This window comes from Lissotriton helveticus, chromosome 5_1 (genome assembly GCF_964261635.1).
Source record: "Lissotriton helveticus chromosome 5_1, aLisHel1.1, whole genome shotgun sequence".
NCBI classification, from domain to species: Eukaryota; Metazoa; Chordata; class Amphibia; order Caudata; family Salamandridae; genus Lissotriton; species Lissotriton helveticus.
In genome coordinates, this window is record NC_136065.1 from 1,589,211,487 (window position 1) to 1,589,224,938 (window position 13,452).

Genomic DNA, 13,452 nt, shown 5'->3' on the forward strand with positions numbered 1-13,452 from the left:
GCTGCCCAGGGTAAGCTATCATTCAGGCCGCAAGTGTCGGTTGCCAGGCGGTGCACCCATCTTTGCTCGATTCTGAAGAGTGCTTGGTGTGTGATATTTAGATGTGACTCGAGAACCATCCATTTCAGGGTATCTGCCTTGTGGTTGAGGTCCTACAGTAAGTGTATAGCTTCTTTGTAGTCTTCATGCATCTCACGTTGCTTTTGTGTTCAGTAATACATAGCTTGATCTGCCTCATCGTCATCCCTATGTACCTTTTGTCGCAGGGACATGTGAGGAGGTATATACATCTGGCTGTATTACAATTAGTGTGTCGCTTGAGTTGCCAAGTAAAGGTCTCGGACAGTTGGAACTCCTTGAAAACACTTGTCTGATTACATACAGAGCAGCCCCTGCAGGGTTAGTGTCCAGTAACGGGGGGTAGGTCGCATAGCGTCCTTTGAGAGCTTGGTTCCTTGCTTCTGGGTCTGGTATGTACCAAGGTATCCTTCAGGTTGGATGTGCGTTTAATTGCAAACCTCGGACGTGAGAGTTAAATCCCCTGAGTTCACTCTACCCCAATGTTTGTGGATTGTTTTCTTAATTAAAGATGAATTTTGGGTGAATGATGTGACACAGGTGAACACGTCAGTGGATTCCCTTTCTGTGTGCATATGTTCATATAAGTGCATTGATTTATCTTCTGTGTGAGTTGATATCACTGAAACCTGGCAGGCATTCAAGCATGACTGCATATTTATTGGTTAAATAAATGTGGAAATATACCAGTTTCAGTTTGATTTTTTTCACAAAACCCGTATTAAATATGGATAAATACAGATAAAGTTGACAAAAAATAAATATGGATCAATAGAGACGGAAATGTCACCCAAAAAAAAAAATACCATTAAACCGGGAGCCCTATTTATAACACATGCGATTCGGCAATCCCAGTATAAAAACATGTCTCCAATTTCTTTATTGTCGATTACTTGTGATGCACCCAATCACCTATTATAAAGAAATGAAGTACCCGCACAACTTACAGCGACAAACCAAAAAGGAGATATTTATGGCAACAGGTTTACTTTTGGCATTCCTTGAGTAAATATAGAAAAGTTTAAATCTTTCTGCATGTTTGTACACATTCGGAGCTATTGGACTTTAAAAAAAAAAAAAATTAAAGACTGATTTGTATTAAACTGATTATTATATATTTTTGCAACAAATATCTAGCATCTTTTTATGTGTTCCATTTTACACCAGGGATTCTACCTTTATTTTTCATGTTTGCAAACTTGCTTTATTTTGCATTGTGAAAGAGCTACAACCCAATGATGTAAGTGGTTTTTGTGGGAAAGGTGATGTGACTGTGTATTCATAAAGAATAAAATACCGCCATCTGTACATGATAAGGATAGGCAAGTCACCTCTAGTTACCATAACCTTGTAAAGGAACTCAGACTTTGGTCTCATTCTTCTACGTTGTCATGAAATTCTTCCGAAATTTGCAAAATCCTTATAATGTACAGCAGAAGGTACTTTATCCCTGAGATAGCTATTGTCCACCTTCATAAAATCAACTTCCATAAGTAATTTACTTTACCCCTTTGAATAGATTCAACAGGGTGCAACTTGTATGCTGCAAGTCACACCAAAACACATAAGTATTTGAATGTATTGTAAGATTGTAAAAACTCCTAAACTATAAAGAATAGCAACTATTACATTTAAAAATGTTGAAAAAATTGGAAACTTACAACTTCACTTAAGGTACTTGTTTGTATTGCTTTCTTCAACCACTCCGTGTTCTGAGCGCAAGGCTTCATATGTATACAATAGCGCTGGGCTGGGTTGCAGAGAAGTAACGAACTGTAACGTAAACGGTGAGCAGGGAGTGGCTGCGCCTGACTTGTCTTGTTGTTAGATGTGAGAAGTATGTGTAAGCGGCGGCCATGTTAGAGTCAGTCAAAACGTTCTGTTCTCGTGGCTTCGAAGAGCAGTGCACGACTCTAGTCCAGATACGGGTTACAAGCCGAGACTTTCTGCCTGACCTATGGATGGCGGTGCGCAGGAAGCGACACCGCCCCACGGGACTGGGCATGCGCAGTTTGGCTTTACAGGGTTGTGAATGTGCGAGACAGCCCGTGAGAAGAGAACGAGAGAGTGGGAAGCAGTGGAGAGCGTTGCCCATATAGGAACACTGGGGTAGAGCCCTCGTCCAGCTTGATACCCGTAACCCCAACGGGCTCTTTGCCCTCCGCCCAACCCCATCATGGGCTGCACCCTCAGCGCCGAGGACAAGGCCGCTGTGGAAAGAAGCAAAATGATTGACCGGAACCTGCGGGAAGACCGGGTCAAGGCGACTCGTGAAATCAAGCTGCTACTTCTGGGTGAGTAGTATGGTGGCGTAGGCGGGGGTGGCCGTCACGGCTGGGGGAAGAGGGAGTAGGCGAACGAAAGCGGGTTTGAACCGGAGCTGCTGGGTTTGAACATGGGAGAACGGATGGGCGACGAGGATGGCAGCTGTACAACCAAGCGCCCCTTTCACCCCAAAGGAAAGAGGAGGTGTGCAGAATCACACTACGAGAATGGCAGGAGAGCTATCTAAGTGGAGGGTCATTGGGGTGTAGGAGGCTGAGTTTGGAGAGGCGGCGAAGCTGGATACGTTGGGGGCACTGCATTTTGCCCGTGCCATTCGTTACACCTTCGGCGTGTGCTGACTTCTTTTTAGCTAACTGCTTGTTGCATATTAGACTTGTAGTTTCGACTTTATCATTCCATTGTGGGCTCAACAATCTCATTAAGCTCTGTGCTGCGGGCTAACACGCCAGGACTGAAGGAAGGAAGGAAGTTGTCACACGTGACGTGGGACAACTTGGTAACGGAGGCGTTGATGCAGAAAATGGAGTGGGTGTGATGTAGGAAGAGATCATTTGTTAGAGAAGTTTGTTTTAGAGGACTGTGTATTAGTCCAGACGATCGGATAGTACACTGCAAGAGGGAGAGAAAAATCATCCAGTGAGATCATATTGTTTTAGAGTAAGGGATGTGGAGGAAAGGGATTCTCACCCAACCAGGGTGCTGTAGAGAAAGAGACCTGTAATTATGCGTAGGGCCCGGTAATGCGACAACACTTTTTGCCGTTCTTTGTACTATGTCAGTCCTCTTAATTTGCAGTGCATTTCGACAGTCCCATCAATGCCCATAGGCCTCTGTAATTCAACAGTCGTCATTGTAAGGTGGGCTCTGTTATGTGACATGTTTGTCATTATGGATTGACCTCCCTCCATATGTGTCAGCCCTCTCATTGTTACCGGCAGTCTGTATTGCGGCAGTCTAGCCAAGCCATGAGCTTTGTCGTCTACCCTGACAACCCCGTGTTTGTCAGCAAGCACTTCTCTAATAGGCCTGTTATTATGTACTAGGTTGTGCAATATGATATGCATGATGCTAATTATGTAATGGGGAATTTCTGATGTTTTGGTATGGGAGCTCAGCTGCGTCAGATTTGTCATTGTGAGCAACACTCCGCAATCTGACAGGTCCGTCAAGGACTCGGCTTTATTGGGAAAGTTCTGTCATGGTCTTGGGATTCTTCACATGCAAGTTCTGTCATTTTGTGCTAAGCACCGTAGAGGCATATCGTTATGGCAGCATGCTGTAATGTAACAAATATTTTTTTTAAAGAGCTGTGCTTTTGTAATGTAAGAGACCTGTCCTTAGAAGGTGGCTGCCCAATGTGATATCTCTGTCATTGCAAGCATAGTTTATTAACTTCTGATTCCAGCACATGAGTTGCAGAACACTTTACAGGTTATAAAAAACGAGGACAGCAGACAAATTAGCTGGGTAATAAGGGCTGACTTTAATTTTATAATGAAGTAGTCTAGAAAATAGATGAGCAGGGAAGATGGCATGGTAGGACTGGAAATGCGATTTTAAGAGGTTTCAAGGCAATAGGTTTGGAACTTTTCTCTTGTTCGCCCTAAGAGAGTTATAAATCGTAGGAGCAAAAGGGGAGAAGATGTGATAGGATATTTGAAATCACATTTTTTTTTGTGAGCTGAATTTTAAGTTCAGTTTTTGATCTGATTCCAGAGGAGGACGAACACTCACTGAAACATGACAGGTTTATTCAGCAGATAGGTTTATTCAAAGGGAAGCGCTTTGAAAACAAGCATGTGCAATGCAATCGATCTCACCTTTGGGACCTTATATATATTTATCTATGCAGCCCATTAGCCTCGGTGCTGAAACATCTACTGTTCTTTAACATGGTGGGAAAGTAAGCATCAAACTGTGTGACACATCAGGTATGGGAACACATGGAGAGAAATATTGTCTTTCAGCTTGAAATGGTATAGTCCAAAGCTCTGTTTTTAATATAAAAACAGGGCCTTTGGTGGTCCTATCACTGAAAATACAATATTATTGCCTGTGGGTGCTTGTGAAAGACCATTTCTATGGACTGGAATCTAGAGAATGCTAAAGTGATTCTGGTATTTTGTTGACCTCTACTGGTCGTTTTCTATCAAGACGATTAAATAGAGGCAGTTGAACAGAAGAAAAAAGTCCCTTAGCGGGAGCAGACCAGTCCTAGGGGTGATCTACAGACGCCATATAAGTCTATACTAAAGTATATACACTAAAGTATATACAAGAGGTCTTGAATGCTCGACCTAAAAATGATGTGTCGAATTTTAAGAAAAGTTGAGGCCTGTGAGGTGTAATTTTCGTTGAGCCCGATGTACACTATCTGCTTTGAGAATAGGTGTAACCTTTGGCGCAGTGTTGATTTTGGTAGTCTGCCAGTATGGTATTCTTGTTTGTTGGAATGGGACTGGACTAGTATGACTTTTGTGATAAAGTAAGACTCTTAGTCTTGGCCTGTTCTAGATCGGAGCACTACATGTATAGTATGGGCCCAATTAAGATGCAGCTCAGAGCCTTCTGGGCCATATCGTAATGGGCCGGTTGGATTCCTTTCCGACCTCCTCATTTTGATTGAGGTGGTCAGAAAGGAATCCTACTGGTTATTCCGGCTGGCTTCCGACGGGTTTGGAGAGCTCGTCCGCCAGTCGGAGTACGGCAAATAGATTACGATGGCAGTTTCCGACATGGTTTCACTGCCGGTCTGTCCGACATGGAAACCATGTTGGAAAGCATCTTTGAGGGCTCCTTTGGTGTACAGCCTCGGTTGGAGGCCTGATGATCCCTGCACCCGGCACCTTGAGGTGCCTGCCACAGGGTGCAGGAATGATCTGCACCTCCCATTTTACTATGGGAGCGTGCATGCTCCTATAGTAAATTGTAGGAATGAAACAGAACAGTGTTCTGTCCCATCCTAATGAGGCAGTCGGGACTGTAGACCGGGTGTTGGTTGGTCCCATAGCCAATGTGGTGTTGGGTGGAAGTGATTCCGCCGGACATCGTAATGATGCCCTAAATTTATTTTTAGCAGTATTCTGGAATCTCCCCTTAGTAAACAGTTCTTTGAGAGACCCAATATGTTCTTCGTAACAGATATAAGAGTCCATGCCTGCCTCTTGTTCCAGACATACAATTTCTGGTCTATCTCTTGCAGCAGTGCTAGTATTTGATTTTTGCCTTGGTGGTATTACTTTTATACAGTGTACACTATGATTTAATTTGCCACATGCTGGAACCAATGAATGCTCTGAAAATAGTTTGAAAAAGCTGATTGAGTGACGTGAGGCAGGGAGCAATCAGTCACAGAAGTATCTACAATAATCTAAGAAATGTTGTAATTCCGTTAATGCCTTCTTGAATGGGTAATAAGGGCTTAGTACATTTGTACTGATTTAACTGTGAACTTGCCCTCACCTCAATTTAATCTATTCTTTACTTGAACATTTAAGAGACTTGATCTAAAATGGAGCAGGAGGATAGATTTTGTGCATCGGACTTGAAGAACTTGTTATTGAAAGCGCTTAGGTAAAAGTATCGTAAAAAATACTTTTTGTTAGCAGCTACTAGTGGAGTCTTTGTAGTTTGTGACGCTAATTGAAATTTCTCAAATACAAGCATTTACAATGCAATGGTCTCGGCATTATTAAAGGTAGAGCTATTGGCATTGCTTATGATTATTTTTTTTTTTTTTAAATCATAAGTAAATAGCATTGTCATTTACATTGCCATTTATTTAACGATTAAGCTATTGGCATTGTAAATGAGAATGCCAATAGCTTAATTGTTAAATAAATGGCATTCTCATTTACAATGCCAATAGCTTAATCGCTCGAATATGCATGACCTATTGCATTTACACCCACACAGAGCCACACACACACAGAGTGATTTCATAGAGCCACCCTCACACAGACGGAGTCACCCACACATAGAGCCACCTACAAAAAAAGCTATCTACACAGAGCCACACACACACTCGACCGGCTGTGGGTTTCATCTGGGGTCACAAAACTCCACAAACCCTGACTCAGAATGCCCCACGAGCTCATGACGCATTGCGTGTGACATTTCAATGCTCTTTGTCTAAGCGCTCAGTTCCGTTACTCCTCCGCGATACCAACCAGACTACCATTGCAACCCAGCACAAGGAGAGTACCCGCCAGCAACACAGGGCGAACTTGGCCCACGGACACAGCACCGGAGACTGCTAATGCATCCCACGAGAACTCTGGTCTCCACCCATGTGTCTACTGGCGCAGCAGGAGTGAAATATCTTCCTAGCAAATGCACATATTCTATACTTTCTCTGCTTTCCCAGCTTCTATCAGACAGTTAGGAGCTGTGAGCCACACTTGTTTTAAAATGGCGGCAGGTGACGTACGTGTTATTTTTAAATTGTTAGAAAGTAACCAGGACACACGTCCTAACAGAAGACGACTTCTTCCGGCGGCGGTCGTCCTGAAATGGCGGCTGCAAAGCTCCGAAATATTTCCGATTCGGGGGCGTGTTTTTTGATGAGTGACGGATGACGTCACAGGTAGAAAGAAGGCAAAAAAACACGCCCCCGAATCCGAAAAAGACGAGGCTTGATGAGACTGACGCCCCTCTCCTCCAATGGCTGGCAAGCATTTACGAGTCCAGCCAATGGAGAAGAGGGGCGGGTTCAAGCCCCGTACTAAGAATCATTAAATCTCTGACCGAGACTGCGCAAGCGCAGCCTACGGTCCTCGACCTAAAAACACTTGGGCTGGGTGAACGACTCTTATCAGCAGTTTCATTATTCACCTAAACTAACATCGTGTACCAGATATGGGTCATTTACCAGAAATGTATTTTTTCCTCATCTAAGTAGAAGACATGATGCATCACAACGTTTATCAATCTCTCCTGTCTCTCTGCAGCACACCTTTCACTTAGCTTCAAAATGGTCATAGTTTGCTTTTTTTCTCAGATCTTGAGAAGTGCGTCACTTTCACTTGTCTCTCTGGTGGGGGGTGTGACAGCATCCCACTGTGCACGCTCTTGCCTCTCACACTGACGCTCAGCATCCCCACACGCATCTGAAACAGACAGGCGTTGCTGTGTGTTGGCAGGTGCGGTGATAACTGAGAGGTTCCTGGGCCGCGTGCGTATTTCTTTGATGCAACATATATCAGCTCAGAAGGAGCAAACCTCCTCCTTTACATTCAGACACTCCCCCATGCCAAATAGCACGACCAGGGCACAGCCCTAGGGGCCTGGCATGCCACGAGCCAGTGTTAACGCTGCGTGCTTAGACTCCCACTCGCTCGGCATGCTGTAGCTCGTAGAAGCTCTGAGAGCACTCGCACGCACGTGCAGTTGCTGTTTATACACACTGTGTACATGAAACGGCCAATCACACTGATTGCCCACACATGGAAACTGATTCATTTTTATAGTGGTGAGTCCGTCCGTGCAACCTGCCCTTAAAGTGAGTGCAGGTGTGAAGCTAAAAGCTCGCAACGCCCTGGGCAAATGCGTTCCTCTGATCATCAATTAAATCAACATGCCTTTAAAATAAATAAGTTATAGACGATACCTGTACCACTATGTGTTTTTTTCACAATGATTAAAGCTGGAAAACCTGTCTCTGAGCCCGGGCATCAAGGGGGACTGGGGACTGGGGTATAGGGAGTTGAAGTTATTTGCCCAGGGTCACAGGTTATTGTGTAGCGGGGACGCCAGGATTAGCTGAGATGCAAGGCCACAATCTAGCTTCTGAAGCACGTCTCCTCCACACCTCACTTGCTTACAAACTGCTCTCATGGCTGACTCAGCGCCACGCTGTTTTGGCAGACCTCGAGGCGCTGGGCAGCTGCCTCGGTGACCGCAGCACCTCCGAGACTGCTCGAGTCCAGGAGTCTCGTGGAGACCGGCTCCGACAGCAGCAAAAGTGCACAATCCGCGGTCTGGAAATAAAACGGCTTTAAAATTAAAAGAAGAGAGCTGAACACCTACCTTTTCCTGCAGGAGGTTGGACCTGGGAGCTCTGCTACCGAGCCCTGCCTGCCGATACTAGCGTCTGCGGCTCTGTGCCCACCCAGTCAGCGAGGAGGTGGTGAGGGCTGGTGCATGCGGAGAGGGAAGCGATCAGAGTGTCATCAGAGACGCGGTCTCGCACTCAAGGAGGAGGGCCGAGGCTTCCCCGCACAGCGCGCTCCAGAAAGCTCCCAGTTATTTCACCCACTGAATCGAAACCACTGCACACTGGCAGGATCGCAGGGCTACCAGCTGCAACCTCAGTACTGCTGTGTACGGGAGAGGGTTTCAGGACTAGTGTTCCTTTACGAGCTGCACGCATTTAAATGTAGCGCCTACGGTGGGCAGAGTGCTCCAGGCGCATAATGCCACTCATAGATATCTCAACTAAATGGCACCCGTTCTAACGATCTCAAAATGTTGAAAAGCGGAGCTGACGGCGCTGGCATTCAAACCTGTGCAGCAGCTATGAATGTTGTGTTCTGAGTAGCTCGGCTTTCTGTGGCTGAAAACGGATGTAAGGAAATAAACGTAAAAGAGATCTCTGCTATGCCACATGACTATTTACTGACCGGATGATAAGAAGCAGAGCACTATCTCGAAATGCGCTGCCTCTCAAAGCCACTGTTTTTGCATAATGCGATTTATGTACTGTAACTGCATGTAGGGACACAGCGTGTGCTATTGTAAATACACGGTTTTATCGTTAATCCGAGCAAATGGCGCTTATGTTATCAGCTTTTGGAGAAGACTCGAGTTTATTGTGCTAGTAGTAAGACAGTCCGAATTTAAAGAGCGCGTGCAAACAGTGACAGCACAAGTACTGCCTGCACAAAAGCAGCATATTTTGTGACATAGTGTGGCGGCGGTCGGCCTGAAATGGCGGCCGCAAAGCTGCCAAAATTTCGGATTCGGGGGCGTGTTTTTTGGCGTTCTGAGTGACGGATAACGTCACAGTCGAACGCAAAAAAACACGCCTCCGAAATCCGAAAGACGGGGCTTTAAGGGAGTGATGACCCTCTCCTCCAATGGCTGGCCTCCGTTTAGGAAGCCAGCCAATGGAGGAGAGAGGCGGGTTCAAGCCCCCATATTCCAAAACATTAAATCTTCTCCCGGAGACTGCGCAAGCGTAGCCTTCGGTCCTCGACCTAAAAAGGGATCTGCGTTTTAATCATTATAACGCCAGGCAATTTAAATTGTCAGCTATAAATGCAGGCTTTTAACCCAAGCCAAGTCTGCATTGATTACATTTAAAATACCGATTTTATATTGTTCCCCATCAATGAACGGTATTGGAAGTTGTAATTATTACAGTCAAAATAAATTTGCCTGGGTACTAGGTCAGATCGTGTTTATGTTTAACTTAACATATCAGACAACCCCCAGATTTTATGCATGTGTATAAATGTGCGTGCTCTCTCTCTCCCTCCCCTGCCCCTTCAAAGCAAGACAAGTGGTGTCATCAGTGGAGCTTCAGGCTCCCAAGAAGGGCTCCCTTTTCGATCTTAAAATTGTATGTGTACACTAGAGAATGACTTTTTGGTTGGGTAAACAAAAATATAATCCACAGTATTGAATGTTACTAGCATGTCTTAAAGGATGAGGAGTTTAAGACACCTCCCCAAACTTATAGCTTGGGTAGTGTGTGTGGTACAAATGTAATCAGTCGTACGTTATTTACCTGGGCATGTATGCCACCCATCATGTGAGTTCAGTTTCAATTCCTTGTTCGAGATCGAATCCAGATTGCTGGTAGTTTAGCAAGTCCTGATTTTTAACAAAATTCTGATGCTGGTTAACTGTCCCTTCCTATAATATTTGTTAGCCATATAATGCCTGCTGTAGGCAATGCTCAATTTGTGCCTGTGGTGTGCACCAGCATTCATTATTGGTGATCGCAACCTTTCCCCATAATTAGACTTCGAAACCAGCAAGTTACAGAAATGTAGAAATGGGAGAAAGAAGGCGTAGCGAAAGATAGTGGAGCAGTGGCAAATGGGAAAAGAACAGGGAACAAACATAACCTGTATGTGTGAATTCAAGAGGGAGAATAATTATAGGACAGTGGGTGAAAGAGGCATGAAATGGTTTCCTGACCAGGCAGTCTTGGTTTTATGCAGCCCTGGCATTTGGCAGCTCTGGCTGAAACACTGGCTGCTAAGAAAAATACATTCAAGTCAGTTCTGATGTACCTTATGTAGGAAGGACATGAAGTTTTTGAATTTTTGAGTAGGCCTCTGTTGTCTCCTGGTGGGGATCTATGTATCATGGAATGTTGGTAGGAGGGATTGTTCCTGACGTGGTGTGTAGCAGTTTTTTTTATGACCTGTCTTTTGTTGCAGCCCTGAGGCCAGGCCTGTTCCTTTCAGGAGGGTTCTAAACTCATTTTATAAGAGGGATCCAAGACTCTTGCCTGACATGTCATTACATAAACTTGCTTTGTGTATCTTAACACTTCACTTTTAAACGGAGCTCCATGGCCTGTTGTTGATTAAATTGTTCTGCTTGTAGTGCGGTCACCTGACGTTGTGTTCAGTAGCATGATTTTGCGATCTTAAGTGTGTTGAAGCTCTCTGATTTCTGGTCTTATTATAGCAGGGCCATTGGCATCCTCACCGTTACCTTGTAGTGGGTCTCAGAGAGCCCTTACCTATCGTTTGTTGAGGGGTTTGAATTCTGACATTTTTAGGTCTCGCCTAGCGATGCAGCGCATGCGCTGCACGCTTGGTGAGATCTATTATTGTCGAGTTTTCCTTCTGAAGGGGGACAGGAGATGTGCACGCGTACGGAGGACAGGAGATGTGCACGCGCACAGCGTCTCTTTTGCTTGCGGCATTCACTTTCGTTGCGTCTCTTGATCACCACTGCTTTATGACCTGTTTACCTTCTTCACTAAAGAGGAGCGAAAGGAAAAGAAAGCCTGAATGCAATGAATACTTTACATTGCGTCAATGTATTTGTTTTGCCTACGTGTTCTTGGTCTGTCTTAAAGTGGGGCCACAGCCACGACACTGACAGAAATGCACCAAATTACAAGTTCTGCTGTCTGGTTTCAAATGCTCATGTTTAAAATGCAATTTACAAACACGTGTACTTGTCTCTTCCACTGAAGCTCAGAAAGTGTGTGCTATAGCTTTATCTGAAGCCCCCAAACCTTACAGAGCTGAGGACATGAAGCACACACACGGGAGAAGGAAGGAACATGTACTCCCGCCTCAAACACTAAATAAGCAATCATGGGGAGTGTCTGAGAGCAGCGTGGCTTCTGTAGCTCAACCCCCACCTCGTGAGCGGTACCAGGGATCCCAGCCGCTACCTTCCCCGGCTGTCTGCAGTGCAGGCTGCAGCAGCCAGGTCACTGGACTGGCGCGACATGCATGTGTTATTGTTGTCCTGATGGCTGGCCGTACTAACCTGCAAGTGCGCTGCCATGTTGGCGTCAAGCTAGGAGCTGGATTCACAGTGAGGAGGAGGTCCGAGGCGACTCGGTGGAGCATACGAGGCGGGCACAAGGTGGCTGTCAGACCTGTGATGCGAGAACACTTTACTCTTGTTTGGGTATGACAGTACTAAACGCATTCGTTGTTGTGTTCTCAGAATCTGTAGTCCTCTTTAATACTCACTACTTCTGTTGGCATTACCATCATGAAAACTTGACGGCACACTCAGAATGCTTTTGATTGGTTGTCTTTCACAAAATCTGACTAAGCTGGCTACGAACTACTGGCCCTCTGTGTACTCATTGCCATCCCTTATTGAGTCCCCTCCCTTTAGCACCCAGAGAACCACCATCGTTGGCACCATTGTGAGAAAAGTCGGGGCACCTGCTGATGGTCAAAGCTGAGAGGTCAATAACAGAAGGGGCATGGTATCCAAGCTCTCCAATCAGCCTTCTGACCCTTCCCAAGCACCTCAGTGGCCAGCATGGAAAGACCCCACAGCTCCTATTCTGACACCAAACCATACCCTAAATGCTCCTAAGCGCCTAAAAGGCCTTCAGGTTGGGTGTAAACGTCGCCAGCGCCTTGCTGCAGATTCAAACTTGATACAATAGACCATGGTCCTAAACCTTATTTCATTGTCAGATTTAATTCTGAATACCTAGTTGATCAGGTGAAACAGTTTGCGAGCATGCTAAGGGAACAGAAGTCTGCTCATGGTATCTAATACGTTAATTAAAGCATAAAATGGATAAAGCAACAAACCAAATTCTAGGACCACAGGCAATTTATTTTCATTGCAAATGCTAAAAGTTAATACACTTCACAAACATAATTACAGGTTTAATGGTTGCCCCAAGGAAGGAACGTGCGAAGGGGTAGAGTGCTTGAGTGTGTTTTGTGATTCAGTGGTGAAGAGAAGACAGGTAATTTAAGATAGTGACATAAGAAGATAGTACTATATTTGAGGAGAGAGGACTGGTTCAAGGTCACAGTCCTTTTTGGCCTGGCCACAGTTGCAGTTCTAGGCAAGATTTACTCACAAATATTCAAACAATGGGGATATACATTCCCATGTGGCATGTAGGGTATGAAGGGTCAGGGTCCAGGCTGTGTATTTAAAAGGACGTCGAAGTTTCGACTCGTCTTAAGGCCATGTAGGTAAGTTAGACCTTGGCCGTGCGAGTCTTCATCAGGACAGACTGGGGCAACCTCAGAGGTTGTGATGGTGCTTCGAATAACCCCCCTAGGAGATGTAAGGTCCTCGTTGAACCCAATTCCTTGCGGAGGGGCCAGAGTATTTGGTCAATGTAGAATAATCTATAGATCCCTGGAGAATTAATCTCAGATGGGGGAGGCAGGTCCAAAATCATGGGACACTCCTCAACAATGCTTGAAATTAATTCCAAAGCTTAGGCTGCTTGAAAAGTCAGCGTCTCGTAGGCAGGCGTCTCGCACGAGAATGAACTTTTATTAAAATACAAACACAAGCCTACCACAATGCGTTGTTTAGAAAAGGCCAGCTCTAAACCGTCAGGTACTGGAACGAATATCGGCTTTGTTTATAAACCATTATACAGGAGACAGTATATCTAGTGAG

The 13,452-nt window shown here is 45.1% G+C and overlaps 1 protein-coding gene across 1 annotated transcript in view; it reads left to right on the forward strand.

Annotated features, from left to right (window-relative positions):
• Nucleotides 1–2,002: 2,002 nt before the first annotated feature.
• Nucleotides 2,003–13,452, forward strand: part of GNAI3 (G protein subunit alpha i3) — a 332,572-nt gene continuing 321,122 nt past the window's right edge. The window contains exon 1 of the mRNA XM_078644767.1: nt 2,003–2,372. Coding sequence (XP_078500893.1) covers nt 2,255–2,372 — 118 coding nt within the window. The 5' untranslated portion in view covers nt 2,003–2,254. The remainder of the gene's footprint in view (nt 2,373–13,452) is intronic.